This window comes from Populus alba, chromosome 10 (genome assembly GCF_005239225.2).
Source record: "Populus alba chromosome 10, ASM523922v2, whole genome shotgun sequence".
NCBI lineage: Eukaryota > Viridiplantae > Streptophyta > Magnoliopsida > Malpighiales > Salicaceae > Populus > Populus alba.
In genome coordinates this window covers 16,079,298-16,094,988 of record NC_133293.1, presented here as the reverse complement: position 1 = coordinate 16,094,988, position 15,691 = coordinate 16,079,298, and the positions used below count along the sequence as shown (strand labels likewise).

General features: G+C 35.8%; 3 protein-coding genes across 5 annotated transcripts; 1 reads left to right on the top strand and 2 right to left on the bottom strand.

Moving 5' to 3' along the window:
* The first annotated feature begins 46 nt into the window (after positions 1–46).
* On the top strand, positions 47–4,244 carry LOC118042992 (protein RETARDED ROOT GROWTH, mitochondrial). The gene is made up of 7 exons (XM_035050771.2): positions 47–545; positions 1,017–1,128; positions 1,369–1,525; positions 1,885–2,033; positions 2,306–2,457; positions 3,314–3,428; positions 3,883–4,244. The coding sequence occupies exons 1-7, from the start codon at positions 253–255 to the stop codon at positions 4,003–4,005; spliced, it is 1,101 nt and encodes a 366-aa protein (XP_034906662.1). The 5' UTR covers positions 47–252; the 3' UTR covers positions 4,006–4,244.
* A 547-nt stretch (positions 4,245–4,791) lies between these two features.
* Positions 4,792–7,109, bottom strand: LOC118042993 (uncharacterized protein At5g01610). The gene is made up of 3 exons (XM_035050773.2): positions 6,728–7,109; positions 6,049–6,103; positions 4,792–5,357 (listed from the first exon to the last, which is right to left on the bottom strand). Exons 1-3 carry the CDS (start codon positions 6,833–6,835, stop codon positions 4,978–4,980), a joined length of 543 nt encoding a protein of 180 aa, XP_034906664.1. The 5' UTR covers positions 6,836–7,109; the 3' UTR covers positions 4,792–4,977.
* A 2,050-nt stretch (positions 7,110–9,159) lies between these two features.
* Positions 9,160–13,165, bottom strand: LOC118042990 (chorismate mutase 1, chloroplastic). Of its 3 annotated transcripts, none has more exons than XM_035050768.2 (6): positions 12,832–13,165; positions 12,025–12,244; positions 11,862–11,948; positions 10,620–10,763; positions 9,977–10,069; positions 9,160–9,856 (listed from the first exon to the last, which is right to left on the bottom strand). In XM_035050768.2, exons 1-6 carry the CDS (start codon positions 13,008–13,010, stop codon positions 9,620–9,622), a joined length of 960 nt encoding a protein of 319 aa, XP_034906659.1. In that variant the 5' UTR covers positions 13,011–13,165; the 3' UTR covers positions 9,160–9,619. The 3 variants fall into 3 exon arrangements, with proteins under 3 accessions (XP_034906659.1, XP_034906660.1, XP_034906661.1); XM_035050769.2 differs by having other exon boundaries at positions 10,722–10,763; XM_035050770.2 differs by lacking the exon at positions 10,620–10,763.
* Positions 13,166–15,691: the final 2,526 nt, after the last annotated feature.

Below are 15,691 nucleotides of genomic sequence, written 5' to 3'. Positions count from 1 at the left end.
AAATATAATTCAATAAAAGAAAAAAAAATAATAACACAGACACGGTGGAGCATTGCCCATGTATAGTATGTTAAAAAAAGCGCAATAATTGTTGACAAACAAGAGAAGTGGAGGAGTGGTGGCGCAGCCGCAGCCGCAGCCAAGGAACGGGGAAGACAAGAAGAGGGCATGGATCGCATCATAGTTTTTTACTTCCCAAGCTAAAAAAAAAAAAAACTGCTAGCCCTAAAAAAACTTTCCTTTCCAAAGCGAATGGGCAGCAGGTGGAGAGCTACTGCTTCTCTTCTCCTTAACCACACAACCACAAAAGCTTTAAAATTTCTTTCACCTAATCTTCCCAGACCTATTTATCACTCACACCCTTTAACCCAAACTGTTTGTGGCTTCAAATTCAGGTCATTTTCTGCAATCCCTTCTCGGGTTTCGGTTTACAGTAATGAAATTGAATCTGGGTCTCATGATTTGGATATTAATTATGATCTGGGACCTAAAGAAGGTGAAGAATCTGGAAAGATCCCTGTTAAAGCATACTTCCTTTGTACCAGGTCTGTCACTTTTTCTTCTTTTTTTGCTTTTCTTTTCCTTAATGGGTTTCGTTTGTTCTGTGTTTGTAGAAATGTGTATTTTTGCTGTAGGGTTTTATGCGTATTTAATTAATTATTTTTTGGGTGGTTTTCTATTGACTCAAATTGGCGGGTTATTGTGTTTGCATGCAAAATTTGAGCAACTTCTTTTGAAGGATTTTCTTTTCTCCTGCTGAGTGACCTTTTTGACGCTAGTAAAATGTTGTCGAGATAGAGACAGTGTCTGTTGTATTGGCTCTTTGCTCGTTAAAAGGTGACGATTTTAATTATTTACGTTTACTTTTGCTGGCATTTATTCTCTTAATGCAAGAGTCTTTCTTCGGTTCGTTACGTGCTGTCTTCTCTATGCTCTGTGTTTTCCTTTTTCTACCTTTGTGGTTCTGTTTTTTTCCCCTTGATGGTTTGGTTTTATCAGATTCATGGTTTTGGCAGTATTAATTTGAAGAGCATGCAAGCAGAGAATTTAAGCTATGTTGTTCCTCCTACCTCTCGCTCAACGAATTATGTTGTCCTCAAATTTTTCGATTTCTCTTCAGATATTAGTGTAAGATGATTGAAAACAATCACATCTTTTTTTTTTGGTGACATTTTCCTACTTTCTTTGTGATTTTTTGAGCTTTGTAATTGTTCCAAACATCTACCTCCTTGCGCATATGTATAAAATTCGTGGGGATCATGTATACTTAAGATCAGATCCCGATTCCAGCAAAAAAACCTTTCATTTTTGTAGTTTTCAAGGTGATTGGTTTGACTGTCATCTTATAACATGTGACTTTTAATTCAGGCACTTGGAATAAGAGAGTATATCAGCTGCCGCTACATGGTTGTATTCCAATATGGATCTGCTGTTCTATTCAATATTGAGGATCCTGAAGTTGAAAGGTACCTGGAAATGGTAAGGAGGCATACTTCTGGATTGCTCTCCGAGATGAGGAAAGATGGTATATTTCTTTGAGAAGATCCTATATCTTGTTTTATTCGAACAGGAAACTTGGTTCATTTGTCTTGTTTAGTAGATATGTTTAACATCTTGTGATTTTGTGCAAACATTATTTTTTTGTGCTTTAATGATTGAGATGAGGATTGCATTTAGGACAGTTACCATAATCTATATAACCAGTGCCAACTAGTTTTGGACTGGGGTTGGTTGAGTTGAGTTGAACTCTCATGGTTTTATTTTTCTCTCAGTTTTTCCAAATTTGAGTCGGCCCCATAATTTGTTCTTTAACCACTTGAACTTGATAAGTTTTGAATATATGAATGATATTCTTGTTTTGACCTTGATTTCGTCTTTTATTAGATTATTCCATAAAAGAGAAACCACTTCTGGATGAGGATATGCAGGGAGGCCTCGATTACATTGTCCTAAAAACTTTAGACACTGATAGTATTCGCATTATTGGAAGTGTGCTTGGGCAAAGTATTGCTTTGGACTATTTTGTTTCACAGGTAATATCATGTTCAAGTACTTTATTTATGGTGCAATATTGAAACCTATGTATGAGAAGAAGGCATTAAATTGTCCTTTAATCATAATACACTTCAGCAAATTTCAAATATTGAAGCTTTAATCATTTTGATGTCAGGATTCAACTTCTGGCACATTTTTATTTATTATCAAAAAATGGCTAGAACAATATGAAACAGGATGCCATTTTTTTCAGAAGTTTAAATATAATTTGAACTGTTAATCTCTCTCTCTCTCTCTCTCTCTCTCTCAGGTTGATGGAATGGTTGAAGAGTTTGCTGGCATAAATCGTGCAATGGAAAAAACTGGAACTTTCTCAATGGATAGGAAAAAGCTCCTTCAACTTGTTGGGAAGGCTAATTCAAATCTAGCTGATGTGATTCTTAAAGTTGGTCTTTTTGAGAGGTAATCCATTGTTACCATTGCTTGTTTAGTTTCTCTTTGCATATGATAGATTCAAATGGTCTCTTTCCCGTATTCTATGATCGAATTTCCATTTTAGATGTAAAACCATGTGCTTTTAGGAAATTTCAGTAAGATCATATCGTTAAGCATGCAGTGAAGAACCTTTTAGGTCGTGGTGACATTTCTCCACCTTTGTTAGTCTACAAGAAGCTCATGGCAATAAGCCAACTGATTGAAGCATGAAAAACTTAACGAGCAGGAAACATTTTAAAAAAAGAATCTTCTTTTTCTTGGGGAGGGTTGTCGCAAATTTTTGGAAATGCACCCTGCATCTGAATAAATCTGCTTATCTTAGAGGATTTCTGTATGGGATCCATTGGGTGTTGCTTCAGACAATGATGATTCCATGCAGCATATAAACTATCGATGTTCTTTAGTTCTGTTCCATAAGTTGGCCTTAACTTCCTTGTCAGACTAGTCTGGTATTATGAGAGTGATTGTGCACTTGCTTCAGCCTTGTTTGATTCCATGGAGCATATAAACTATTGATGTTCTTTAGTTCTGTTCAATAAGTTGGCCTTAACTTCCTTGTCAAACTAGTCTGTTATTATGAGAGTGATTGGGTGTTTGATTCAGCCTTGTTAGATTTTTCAGTTCCTCACAGAATCTCATTTTAGCTTATTAAAAGTGTAGACTCCTTTTTCTAAGATGAAGTGTTAAGGCAAGCCTCACTTAGAAAAGACAGCAATTACAAGTCAACAAGAACGAAATTGTAAAATTGAAAAGCTCAATATATGCTGTGATCTTTTAATGTGCATTTTGCAGCCTTTACCATCTCTGTTCTTTCACTTTCCAGATCTGAAATTGCTTGGAGGGATGCAAAATATGCTCAAATATATGAGTACCTCAGGGAGGAGTATGAAGTTACTCAACGCTTTGGAAATTTGGATTTCAAATTAAAATTTGTAGAGGTATGTGTCTGCTTTTATTGGACCTATAAATGAATATAATGGCTTTTGGTTATTTCTGAATTTTAGACAGTTACTTGTATGGTTATTGTAGTGATAGTGTTCATAGAGATTTAGGCTTGAAAGAGCTGATAATCTGTGGTGCTCGCTGGAGGAAGCACTTGCATGAATTAGAGGATGCTTGAAATATTTCACAAAATGTAGAAATTTAAACAAGCAGACATCGTTAGAGAGAGTAAACAGTTGATTGATTTGTAGTGTGTTTCAGGACTTTTTCAGGTTTCTTCCAAAATGTTAGAGTTCAACCGGAAGTAGTAGATCAAAGACTTCATTTTCAATTGCTCGATAATCTCCATGAGCACAACTCCCACATTTCACTTTTCAGAATCTGTTGTGATAGTTATTGTGATATATTTATCTGGAGCTGCTCCCTCACCCCTTTTCTCTCCTCTTGCAGCACAACATTCATTTCCTTCAAGAAGTTATCCAAAACAGACGATCTGATCTTTTGGAATGGTGCATTATATTCCTGCTGAGCATAGAGAATGTTATATCAATATATGAGATAGTTCAAGGATGAAGTGCAGATACATCACTGATTTGATAGACCCTAGGCATACGAGAAAAGTTGGGAACTTGGAATCATCAGATGGAGTGACAAGTTAACAATTCAATCTTTTATAGAGAAGATCAATTCTTCAATATTTTTCTGTGATACATGATATTATTTTTGCAGTATAGCATGAGAATTCCTGGTGTCCATTTTGTACGATCACTTTTACCAATAGAAAATTCCGAAGCCAAAGGCAACCTTTTCAACTGCTGGCATGTCTCTGTGTTAACAGTTATGTGCATAACATGTTTGAATGCTTAGTGTTTCTCTTTCCAAGATGAAAGGTCAATACAGAAGCAGGTTCACTGTATCGAAAGTTCAGCATTGTATTTTTATGATTGCAGCAGGTGGCAATGCTGCGCATAGAACTTCAGACCGTGAATGGAGGCCGGTTGTGCATGTATAAGTCCACATCAACCGTCCAGATATCCTCAAAAGCAAATGTCTGCCTTTTGCTATGACAGCACTGCCTTTCTGCCATGTCAAAACTGTTTCCTTTTTCTTTTACACCAGCTCTGAGAATGCATTCAATGATGAATTGTGGAATATCTGTTTTCTTTTTGTGGATTATTTATGTCAGCTGAAACGACGTGGTGACATTTGTTAGTAGTTTCGACAAGTTGCCAGCACGATAGAATCGCAATTTGTCCGTGGAGAAGCAGGACGTTGTTTTCTTTTGTGGTTTCCATACATGGATGGCTCTCAACGATCCTCCTTCCACCAAATGCACGAACGCAAAAACGCTAATAATGGTGAGTGCAAAACCTCAAACTCATTGAATTGCGTGCTATAGAGGCAATTGGATTTCGAAAATTACATCCATAGCAAGAGATTTTTCTATTGTGACTACAAAGCACGTGCTATGCTTAATGTGCTAAGAAATTACTAAAGAACGAACATTAACCATTGATGAAGATGATAATATTCCATATCCCCGGTTCAAAATTCTTCTACCCTGATAGCAGTCTGTGGCACATCATATGCAATTTTAGGCCTAGACTTCTTGACACCAGCTGTAAACCACACCTTATCAGACTTGAAGCCCTCCACTGCCACGCTTGTAACCTTAACCCACACTAGCACCTTTGTCTTCATTCCCTCTATAACCGTGAGCTTTCCCCTCACAAGTATTGCCTTTACTCGAGTTGCATACCTAATTACAGAAGAGTCATTGAAGCTGATCTCACATACAGAAGGCAAGTACACAATCAGCTTGGCCTTTGTTTCATCGAATTCATAACAGGTTATATTCCGGGGGAAGAGACCTGGTGGCAAGTTGTATTCTCGGAGGAGATCAGGCAAGCTTTTTAGTGGTTTTCCTACAGAAAGAAGCAGCATACATGTAAGCATCCGGTACAACGGACATGGCTTCGAAAATGAAAGAATCTTTCAAAAAATGTTGTCCTTGTTAACAAACCCAAATTAATTAATCTCAAGTAAATTGAAGAAATGAAGCCCTGAATTACTTTTAAATAGTTTCAGGCGCCCAATTCTAGGATCAAAATGGGAATATCACATTTAAAGATGAGAAAGAGGTGGTAAAACATTCACTAAAGTGTGTGATGTGTAGAGCAATTTAGTACAAAAGCAACGGGTCAAAAGAATTCGAACAGGGAAAACAATATGGGCATCAGAATGAGGAAAATGTATCATTGTTGACCCAATCTCTTGGTTATTTATGAAACTTTCTTTGAAAAAGCAAAACAACAATCACCAAATTGAGCCAGTGGCATACAAATGATGAAAGATTCCGCCTTCAGAACATTATTACAGAGTTCCAATCTACATATGACAGCATGTTATCATCTCAATTGCATGCAATAGTAGTGCAGATAAATGAATGCAATAACTTGTATGTAATGAAATCAGGGATGAGGAAGAAAACGAATATCAAAGACGTTGAAAGAAAAATCCAGTGGCACGTTAAATATCATTGTTGCACAAATACAGACATGGTGCATAATCAATCATTTCCTTAGATAATCTAAGTAGATAACACATAATCCCTACCTTTCAGCTTGTTGAAAACCCATTTTGCCTTCTCTTCAACAGTAGTTGAGAAAGTCTGCAACCACAAGCAAGCGTGAATTTACTCTACGTTCAAAACATATTTCACAGCAAAGCAAAATTACCCTATATGTAAAAGAAACTTCAATTGACAAGACAAGAGTTATATGTGAAATCTTAAAATTCCTTTCTAACAGGTAAGTTTCAACTTCCATTGATTCAAACACAATAATTTCAAACAAGAAACTCAAACTGTGTCTCCTTCAATTCATATATTCTCCTTTTCTTTTCTTCAAGTAAATCCCAGAAAAAAAGAAACTTAAAACGTAATATTTTAAGTTTTTGAAACCCTTGGATCCAATACAAAGTAAAAAAAATATATCATTTCCATTCACACACAATGTTCCCACCACGCACAATTGTTTACTAATTAAAACCCATCTCCGAATGGACTCCTATTTCCATGAAAATCAACAGATCCATTTAAAATTAGCACAAATCATAAAATGGGCATCCTCGATCAACCCACATTACACCAAAATCACGCAAAACATAAGGCATACTGAATAAGGGTATGGACAAGGCAAGACAAGACAGGAAGAGACAAGAACCATCATTAAACAAACATAAAGTAAAAGAAGAAGAAGAAGAAGAATAGACTACAGAGGACAGCCGTAATTACATTGAGGTCTTCAGTAATGTTAGAGAACTCTTCTTTTGCTTTCTTTGAGATCCATAGGCTCCCAACTTTCAAGCTATTCACTTTTGTTAATGCTTTCTCCATTGCCATTCTCTCTCTCTCTCTCTCCCCCTCGAGTACTAAGCACTCACTCTCCTTGTTGTTAAGACTTGAGAATTGTGAGAGAGAGAGAGGGGTGTGGAAAACTGGAAATAGCAAAAAGGAAAGGAGAGGGATCTCTTTTCTGGCTAAAATCTGAAAGCAAAGGGACAGACCAAAAAGAAAATAAAGGCAGCTTCACACTTGAAAAAAAGCGGCGCCTCACAGTTCTCGAGGCACCTTGTTTTCAATTTTAGTTGAGGGTGTTTCTGTAAATTTGAGGAAAGGGGTGAGGTTCTGCTCTCCCTGTTTTTCTGTATTTTTTTTTCTTTGTTGCCTGCGTGCTTGTGTGTTTGCATGAATACGAACATCTCAAATTACATATCTTTCAAGCTCCACAAGCTATTCTTTTTATTTAAAATTTTCAAAGATAGATTTCCTAACGCTAAAACTCAGATGTAGATTCATAAGTCATTTACAGGAGGCATCAAAACTTGTCAGTGTGTAATTTCGATTTCAATTGCAGCATTTGCCACCCAGTTTCGCATTGGATTACAGAGCGTACAGTTCATAATTTACACCGACAGATACAGCATGCCAGAAAACACATAGAAGTTACAATCGAATCTTTCTTCCATGCAAATTCAGGCAAAATGTTTGAAAGCCAAAGATCAGTCAGTTTTTGGTATGCTTCTAAAACAAGGCTGACAATTAAAGGAAGAATCACTGAATTTGCCATACAGAGTGTGGTAAAATGCAGATAACAAGGGCCCTAATACTATGAAGGAAACTGCATACTAAACTGTTAGAAATGACGTAGATTGATACCCTGCAGCAAATACTGATGAAAAGTCTTCAAATTTTTATCTCCCATCGGCTGCTTCATGTCCACGCATCTGTTTACACCAGACAGTTTAAAAAAGCAATGGAACATGGTGGGCCTAAACCCACGATTTTTCCAGCTCATAAGTCGACAATGACAACTTTCTTTTCGGCAAAATCATTCCAATGAGAGATGATGCCATGCAGCTTACCTCTTGCGGGGTCACCAGGCAGACTACTTCCATCAGTGGCAGTGTCCTTGTTGTTTAAGAGCTAGCGAAGAAAACTTATAGCAACGAAAGATGGACACTAACATATAAAAAATATTAGAAAATTATAATCATCCAAAGCTGTCTGCAAATGAAGTCTTAAAAAGGAAGAAGCATACATGACCTGGTATTAGTCCAGCCTTCTCAACAAATATCAGGAAAGGCGGTGCAGATGGACTAATCTGCCCAATGGTCGCCCCTAAACTTCTTTAACTTGCCCTTTGGAGCAAAGGCACATCAATAATAGCAACATCCGTGATGTGCCAAAACATACTATTTGTTATCTTGATTCATAATTATACCAAGCATCATACCACCTTTTTTATATACATTTATGGTTTGGAATGAATGTTCTCAAGTTTGGTCTCTGATCTACGTGACATCTTTATTGAATTTTGAACTTTTATCAACAGAAAAGGTATTGGATTGTTTGTTTCTCTTCTCTTGGAATTTTGGCGTTATATTCTATCTTTCCTTCCTTTGTTTTCTTTTTAGATGCAAATGGATTTCAAACATATTCTTGCCTGGTTCATAAGGTTTAAAATTCAAATTGATGCTACCACAAACAGAGAGTTTGATGGCGCTGGTATACAGATTTGATTACTGCTCGGAACATGACTGGAATCTCCTGTGAAGTAAAAGTTTGAATGCTCAGATTTGATAATATTTCATGATTGAGAAACTGCAAAATTTATTTATGTTATGATTCATGACCAGACCATGGGACATTATTCGGAACTTTAAAAGCAAACAAAATAAAGGATGGCATGTTGTTTAGCACAATTATGAACCATGATCAGAAATGGTATGTTGTGGCTCACCAAAGGCATCATTATTATAGACGTGTCTTAGCTCCGGATGCCAAGAATGAAATGTGGACTTAAATGCTATTTAACTTCCCTTTCAGAAAGAAAGGGTATGGTGGATGTTGCATGCATCTGTTTCTGCTTCTATGAGGTTGCTGCGATAATGAACTACGATCTGAGACCGTTACATAAAAACAACAAATCATGCAAACCCTAAGCAAATTATAGAAAATGTAAAAGAAAAAAAACAAAGAGAGAAAAAGAAAAATACGAGACTCACTCATACATATACATAGAAATCAACAAGATACACATTCCAAACTTCAAAGAAACCAAGAAGCACCCTAGTTAGATTACCCCCAGACAAAGCCCATGAATCAAAGAAACTAACATGGATTGAGAATTGCAGAGAACAGAGTCTTGAAGAGGAAACAAAGAGTCACAGAAAGCACAAAAAGCCACGTTATTTGAACAAAATATCACAAAGGTTTGTAAGGAATAAACATCTTAACACATACAGAACTAAACCAAAAACCAATATAAAGAATATCCAAGCACAACATGCCACAAATCTTGCCCAGTTCATACATCAGCATCATTTGTACAATTAAATGTGTACAAAACCATTCATAACATTACTGGAATATCATGTTAAAAAAAATTTCACAAGAGTCGTCATGAAAGAGTTTGATGGCCTTTACAGATTCCATAACCATTCAAAACATTACTGGAATATCTTGTTGAAGTAAAATTTGTGTAGTCATGCTGGACAACCATTCTTGTTTGAACTTCAATTAGTTATTTCATTACCAGAAGTTCTATACATGTTGCACCTTGACATTAAGAGGACATGCTAGAAATATCAATATCGTGAAACAACGAACCCGCATGGCCTCGGATTAGTCAAGCCTTCTCAACAAGTATTCAACCTCAACTTCTTTTGTCAGAGGCATAATCCAATCCTCGTAAAGTTGGGCAACTAAACGTGGCTCTACTTTATATATGGGATCGGCTGCGTATTCCTGCTGGCTGATTCTTCCCTCTTGGCCATATTTTCTTGTTTTCATTTCTACTCTCTTCTTAACAGCTGCCTCCACAGTTTCATACGTCAACAACTCCATGAGTCTATCCCGATCCTACAATAACCACAACGCATAAGGACAGGATGATAACGTGAGAAGTTCATCTTTATATCGACGAATCACAGGGTGCATCCAGAGGAATAAATCAGGACACAAGTATATAAGCAGCTTTACCTGCACTTTGATAGCAGCCTCGTATTCAGCAGTGGATTCCTGAAATTTAGCCTCGGCCACAAATTTTCCATAATGAATTCTCCGTGACAGAGCCTGCATTAAGAGTCCAATATATAGTAGAAACAAATATGAGATTTCACACCTATACTATCTTGCAGAAACCACCCGGTTGTTTATCTACTAACAAATAGATGAGTATAAATCCACATGGCACATAGCAGAAAAGCACCATTGTGCACTTGCATGTTGCTTGGCTCAGCCAGAGAAGTTTAGCAAATCATGGTCAAGGTTCGTTATACCATGTCGTACCAATCCTCGGTTCAGAGGCAAGAATCCAGACTTATGGATTCTACGAGGGATTTTGAATGCTTGGTCGCCAAAAAGAAAAGGGAAACCAAAACTTCCTGCTCTTTTCATGAATGATTTTTTCAATTCCTCCGTAAAAAAAAAAAAGAAAAAAAAAGAAACAGTGCAGTTATATCTCGAGCATTCATAAGGGTCTGCTTGGTACACTCGTGGCAGTGAAGGGGATCATTTACAGAGATCCAGTGGATAGCATCTTAACACCATTGAATAGTATGATAGTACCATTCAATTAGGAGCTATCTGTAATGAAGTAAAAGTATCACTCCCAATAGCACACCTGCAAGCAAACTGTGTCGCAAACAGCAGCAGATCCACAATTGTCATCATCTCCAGCTTTGGCCAATTTTGGAAGAAGATCCGTAAAATACATATTCCATACCTTTTTGTTGATATTAATTGAGTCAGCACAAGGATGCAAAACCTAATGTCACATCAGTAGGCATCCCAAATCAGTCGACATAGAAGCAACTCTGCATCTTATTTTAGAAAGAAATTGCTACTCACTGAATTCAACTAGACAAAACTAGAAGCCACAGGCAATTGTCACTTGAGATACAGTAGATTCTATTAAAGAAAGTTGCGAGGAAAGGATAAAATGTGCCGATCAAGCCTATCCCAGGGATAATCCAGGTTTACGCATAAAGCATCAACATTAAATTTAAAACGGTGAATGCCAATCAGTCATATCAGAATTTTGAAGCTATAATTCTCATACCAGCTGCATAATCCTAGGTTCAAGATGAAGCATTATAATACATTACCGTGTCAGGTAATCTGTTAAGAAAGTGCATATATTATTACAACACTAAATTAATGATTGGATAATTTCAATACTATGCAGAAAACAGTTTCAGAGCAAAATTTTACCTTTGGCAGCCAAATTAATCTGTACTTCTCATTTCTTTTGAAATGCCTACTGGGTTTTAACTTGTAAGTTTTACAACTGATCCTAATTCCACTTGGAAATGATGGTGAAATCAGCTGGGGGGCCAAATTGAGGGAATTTGTGCCAAACAAACCAACTTTCATTCTACAAATTTGAATGCCAAAGTGCCAATGATGACAAATATAGCGAAAGATATTGGTTCTAAGGCTACGTTGAGTTGTTCAATAAATTAGCAGATAGATGGTAAAACTTATCACAACAGACTAAATAAAAGGTTATTCAATCTCACAAGTCATTAGTAAGCATAAGCACATAAATCTAATAACTCTGAAGTTGTAAAACTTCACCATCAGCATCAATTAGGCTTATAAGACCTAACCCGGAGGTCAACCTGGCCTGAGATTTGGATCGCGTGTCGGGGATTGACAAACCTTTAACTTTTTTTTTTTGCTGAAAAAGAGCTGGGAACAATGTTATTTTGGTAAAAACAGGTTTTTTTTCAAGGAACCAGCCCCGACCAGGCCTCAAATTGACAAGTCACTAGTTAACCCGCTAGGACACGTCTTATAACTAAGGTTACAACCTCACAACAAGGATCAGTGCAAATAATTTAAGCAACAGAATATTTCTCACCTTTGGATACTGCGACGGAAGCAGCATTGAGTGAGGTAAATTTTCTGGGAAGAACGGGTGCTCATCTGGACTTGTATACCGTCCCGCCTAATGTAAAAGGAGAGACATAATATAAAATCTGAGGATTCATGATTGTTATAGTATTTTCTCTTATAAAATATACCTGAGCATGGAGCCTTTCGGTTTCTTTTACAATGAACTTGACAAAAGACCCATGGAAACTTCCGATACATAAAGCACCATCGTTATAAGTGTTTGCATTGTAAGCATACTGCGCTCTGAGCAAAAGGTTGAAAATTATACTGTCTTCTTGCAAAATTAAAGACTTCCTTATCGCATCCAGAGTCAAGGTCTGGCTGCTGTCCACCCTTTCTTTAGCATATCTACATGGCAAGGAAATAGTGACAACAGTTTAAAATCACATATGCCAGAACTGGAGCGTTCTTGGCTTTCTAACAAATTAGTCATGTTGAACTCAATTTTATGTGATTTCTCTGCAACTAATCAATTATTTAGCAAAATCCCACAATACTTGAGCATCCAAGGAAGTCAAGAAATAGCAAACTAGCATAATCACAAAGCCTATCCCAATGAGTATCAGCGGTCCCATGCATCTATTCAGATGTTAGGCCATCACATATCATTGCTTTGCTACAATGTCCGTTGTCCACAATAAGGATATGCTCAAGCAGTCCGCAAACAGATTTTTTAAGGCACGACAAAGCTTTTTCTTGAGACGCTCATAACTCTTTGAAGCTAATTAAGTCATGAATAGATTGTAACCTCTAGAAGATCCTTCTCCGAGTAGTTAACTTAAAAGTAAAAGCAATGTGAAACAATGTTTTGACTTTGAACAGGCATCATTTTTTATTGCTGTAAGAACAGAAGGGCATTGTACTACCAGCATCCATAACAAGTAATCTACAACGTTAAATATGTATACATGAAGCATTTATATTTTGCTGGTTACCTTGTGCGAAAAGATGAAGAGGCATGAAGAGGATGATGCCCATTAGTTCCAGATTTTGACTGGAGAAATTTGAGGGTGTTTGGTTGATGATGGGCGAGATACGAATGAGGTGGTAGAGAACTCGGGGTCTTGAGGCTTGAAATAGAAGCAAAAACAACATCTAGTAGCTTGCACTCCATTGATGACTAATGAGGAGAGAGCAATTAACGTTTAGCAGGAAGTTTGGGAGTGCTAACTCAATGTTCAAGAGTTTCTCACCTTAAAGGAGAACAGACAACAAATAAATACTTAAAAAAACAGACAAGAAAGGGAGAAATGTAATTGCGAAAAGCAAAAGAGAAACAAGTTGTTTGCGTTACACAAAAGGAAGCTTCGCAAGGAAAGGGAAATGAAAAGGCATCTTGAAAATGTAAACAAGAGGTTTTAACACATAAAAACGCGTAATTTTTTGGCATTTTAGTGAGTTCTGTTTCAATAAAAACACACCCCCATGAACCTGAAGAGATGGTTCCCGGCAGCTTTTTGCTAGGCACAATTTCGTTGTTTTGAAGCAGAATATGTTCGAAATTCTCTGGATATTTTTAATTGAAAGGCAAAGTTCCTTTTAATGCATATGATACTTCTAAGAGAACGCAAAATCATATGAAAATGGATTTTGAGCTGTATCAAATATATATTATTAGCAATGAATTGCAAAAATAACCATGGATGAACATGCTTCTCTGGTTTACACTCAAAGCAAGTGCACAAACCTTGACCACCACTCGAATTGAAAACACACTAGTTACAAACCCTCGAATTGCTTCGAGGATCGATCACTAATCGAGTGAATTTCTATCTTTTGAATTATGAATATATATAGTCTAATTTCTCATATATATTATGTAAACTTTTTTATAAGAGGAAATAATTTAATGGAGAAAAGAGATTGCTCACTAGACCAATTATTATTTGTATAATAGGGGGAAAAAACAAAACAAAAATTGCAATTCTTAATGTTCAATAGTTTGTATTGCCTTCTCCAAAAAAAAAAAAAAAAAAAAAAAGTTTATATTTAAACAAAAAACGGAGTTTCTAGCTAGCGCTTAATCTTAATTATATTGAAAAATTAATTTTGAAGCCAAGTTTTTCTGCAATTTTCACCTTGTCTTTTTTCATTTATTCTTAATATTATTAAGAAAAAAACTCATGTTTAAGTGCATACAATAATCTTCATTGTATGCAATACATGTGATATCATATGTATATATGTGTGTGTGTGTGTCAATAAATTACATTTATACAGAGTGATCCAACAACTCAACAAGAAGAAGACATAAGAGTATAATACATTAACATCTATATCCATATTAGGTGCTGTCGTAGCTGTAAAAGGGAGTAAAATGTATAGCTTTAGAACAGTGCCTGCTTCTTTTTTTTTTATCTTCTTCTTTTTTTAATTATTTTTAATTGTTTAAGCACTGATGTGTGCTTTGCGTTGCTGGTTGACTCGCTAACTAATGGAGAAAATAGTAGTTTATCTGGATCACTTCTGTCCAACGGAAAGGTTGCGTAAATGGATTAACGTGCCAGGTGTCCATAAAGGCATGAACTTCCTTTTTCTTTCCATCTCGAATCTCTCTCTCTCTCTTTTTTTATTGTAAAGAAAAGAAAAATGAGGGCCCTATTAACTCAAATTCGTATGATTCATTTATGATCGAAGCTTACGTCAAAGATGAAAAGGAGGAGACTTGAAGAAAGAGGGACCTAGTTGCTCAAAAGTTCGATCGGAGAAATTAGAGGGTTATTTCTTATTTGGTGATGATTGACACACGCAAAAAAAAATCTTCGAAACCCATTCATATTTGGTTTGATATCACTAAATGAAAAGGGGGTTTTGGAGATATTTCAGATTGGGAGCTAAAATGCGAGTAAATGCATATCTTAATTTATTTATTTATCCAATTCATAATAAATTCCTTTCCATGTCTTAATTTGATAATCTAGTAATTTTTAAAAAATAAATTTATAATTTGATTAATTATACTTCTCAAAATTAGTTTAATATGTTTTTAATTTGATAATCTTAGTTTATTTTTGTAAAAAAAAAAAAAATTATTCCAGCACACTCGTGTGACTAGGCTCTTAAATTATTATTTTTTTTAACTAGGATGGACGATACTTCTGCTCCTGGAGCATTTGGATTTGTCTTGATCCCTGCTGTTTCCATCTTGCTCTACGGTATAATTATTTTTTTTTCTTGACTGTTAAACAAAATTGAAAAAGAGCTTACACGCCGTAACATTTTCATCATACATGTCCTAGTTCCTAAAGGGATTAAGATTGGAAATTTCCACTTGCAGATTAATTGAACTGGGATTAGGAAATGATGAACTGTAGCCCAAAACTTATTATTAGGTCTTCCTTGTATAAAATAGCAGTAATAATAATAAATCATACATGTTTTCTTGCACGGGGCTTATAATAGGCACTTTAATTGTTCTGTGGAGAAAAATAAAAAATTTCTATAGGAATGGAATTGTGTGTGTGTGTATATAAAGTCATTATGAAAGCTCATAATTAAGAAGGTCATAAAATGAGATTAAAAAAAAAAAATTAAATATAATTACAGTTTTATAATGTCCATAATGTTATTCATAACATAATATATTATCTGTACGATTGATTTTTCTGCAATCCAAAGTATCCGCTATTTCCTGGAGAAAGAAAGTACGTGGTGCTAGGAAAAGAAAATCTTTTCCAGTTTGGATAATTAGATGTGAAGACGATATATATATATATATATAATATATATATATATATATATAAGCTTTTATTCTAGAAGCCTCGGTGCACAACATACATATCCAGAATATGGTCA

Excerpts from the sequence above, each read along its gene's own strand:
- LOC118042992 (XM_035050771.2), top strand. The coding sequence starts at position 253 with ATGGGCAGCAGGTGGAGAGCTACTGCTTCTCTTCTCCTTAACCACACA. Across the intron at positions 1,526-1,884 it reads CTCCGAGATGAGGAAAGATG|ATTATTCCATAAAAGAGAAA; the intron begins GTATATTTCTTT and ends GTCTTTTATTAG. Across the intron at positions 3,429-3,882 it reads TCAAATTAAAATTTGTAGAG|CACAACATTCATTTCCTTCA; the intron begins GTATGTGTCTGC and ends CTCCTCTTGCAG.
- LOC118042990 (XM_035050768.2), bottom strand. The coding sequence starts at position 13,010 with ATGGAGTGCAAGCTACTAGATGTTGTTTTTGCTTCTATTTCAAGCCTC. Across the intron at positions 10,070-10,619 it reads GCGACACAGTTTGCTTGCAG|GCTCTGTCACGGAGAATTCA; the intron begins GTGTGCTATTGG and ends CTCTTAATGCAG. Across the intron at positions 9,857-9,976 it reads AGGCTGCTATCAAAGTGCAG|GATCGGGATAGACTCATGGA; the intron begins GTAAAGCTGCTT and ends TGGTTATTGTAG.
- LOC118042993 (XM_035050773.2), bottom strand. The coding sequence starts at position 6,835 with ATGGCAATGGAGAAAGCATTAACAAAAGTGAATAGCTTGAAAGTTGGG. Across the intron at positions 6,104-6,727 it reads ACATTACTGAAGACCTCAAT|ACTTTCTCAACTACTGTTGA; the intron begins GTAATTACGGCT and ends TTGTGGTTGCAG. Across the intron at positions 5,358-6,048 it reads GGTTTTCAACAAGCTGAAAG|GAAAACCACTAAAAAGCTTG; the intron begins GTAGGGATTATG and ends TTCTTTCTGTAG.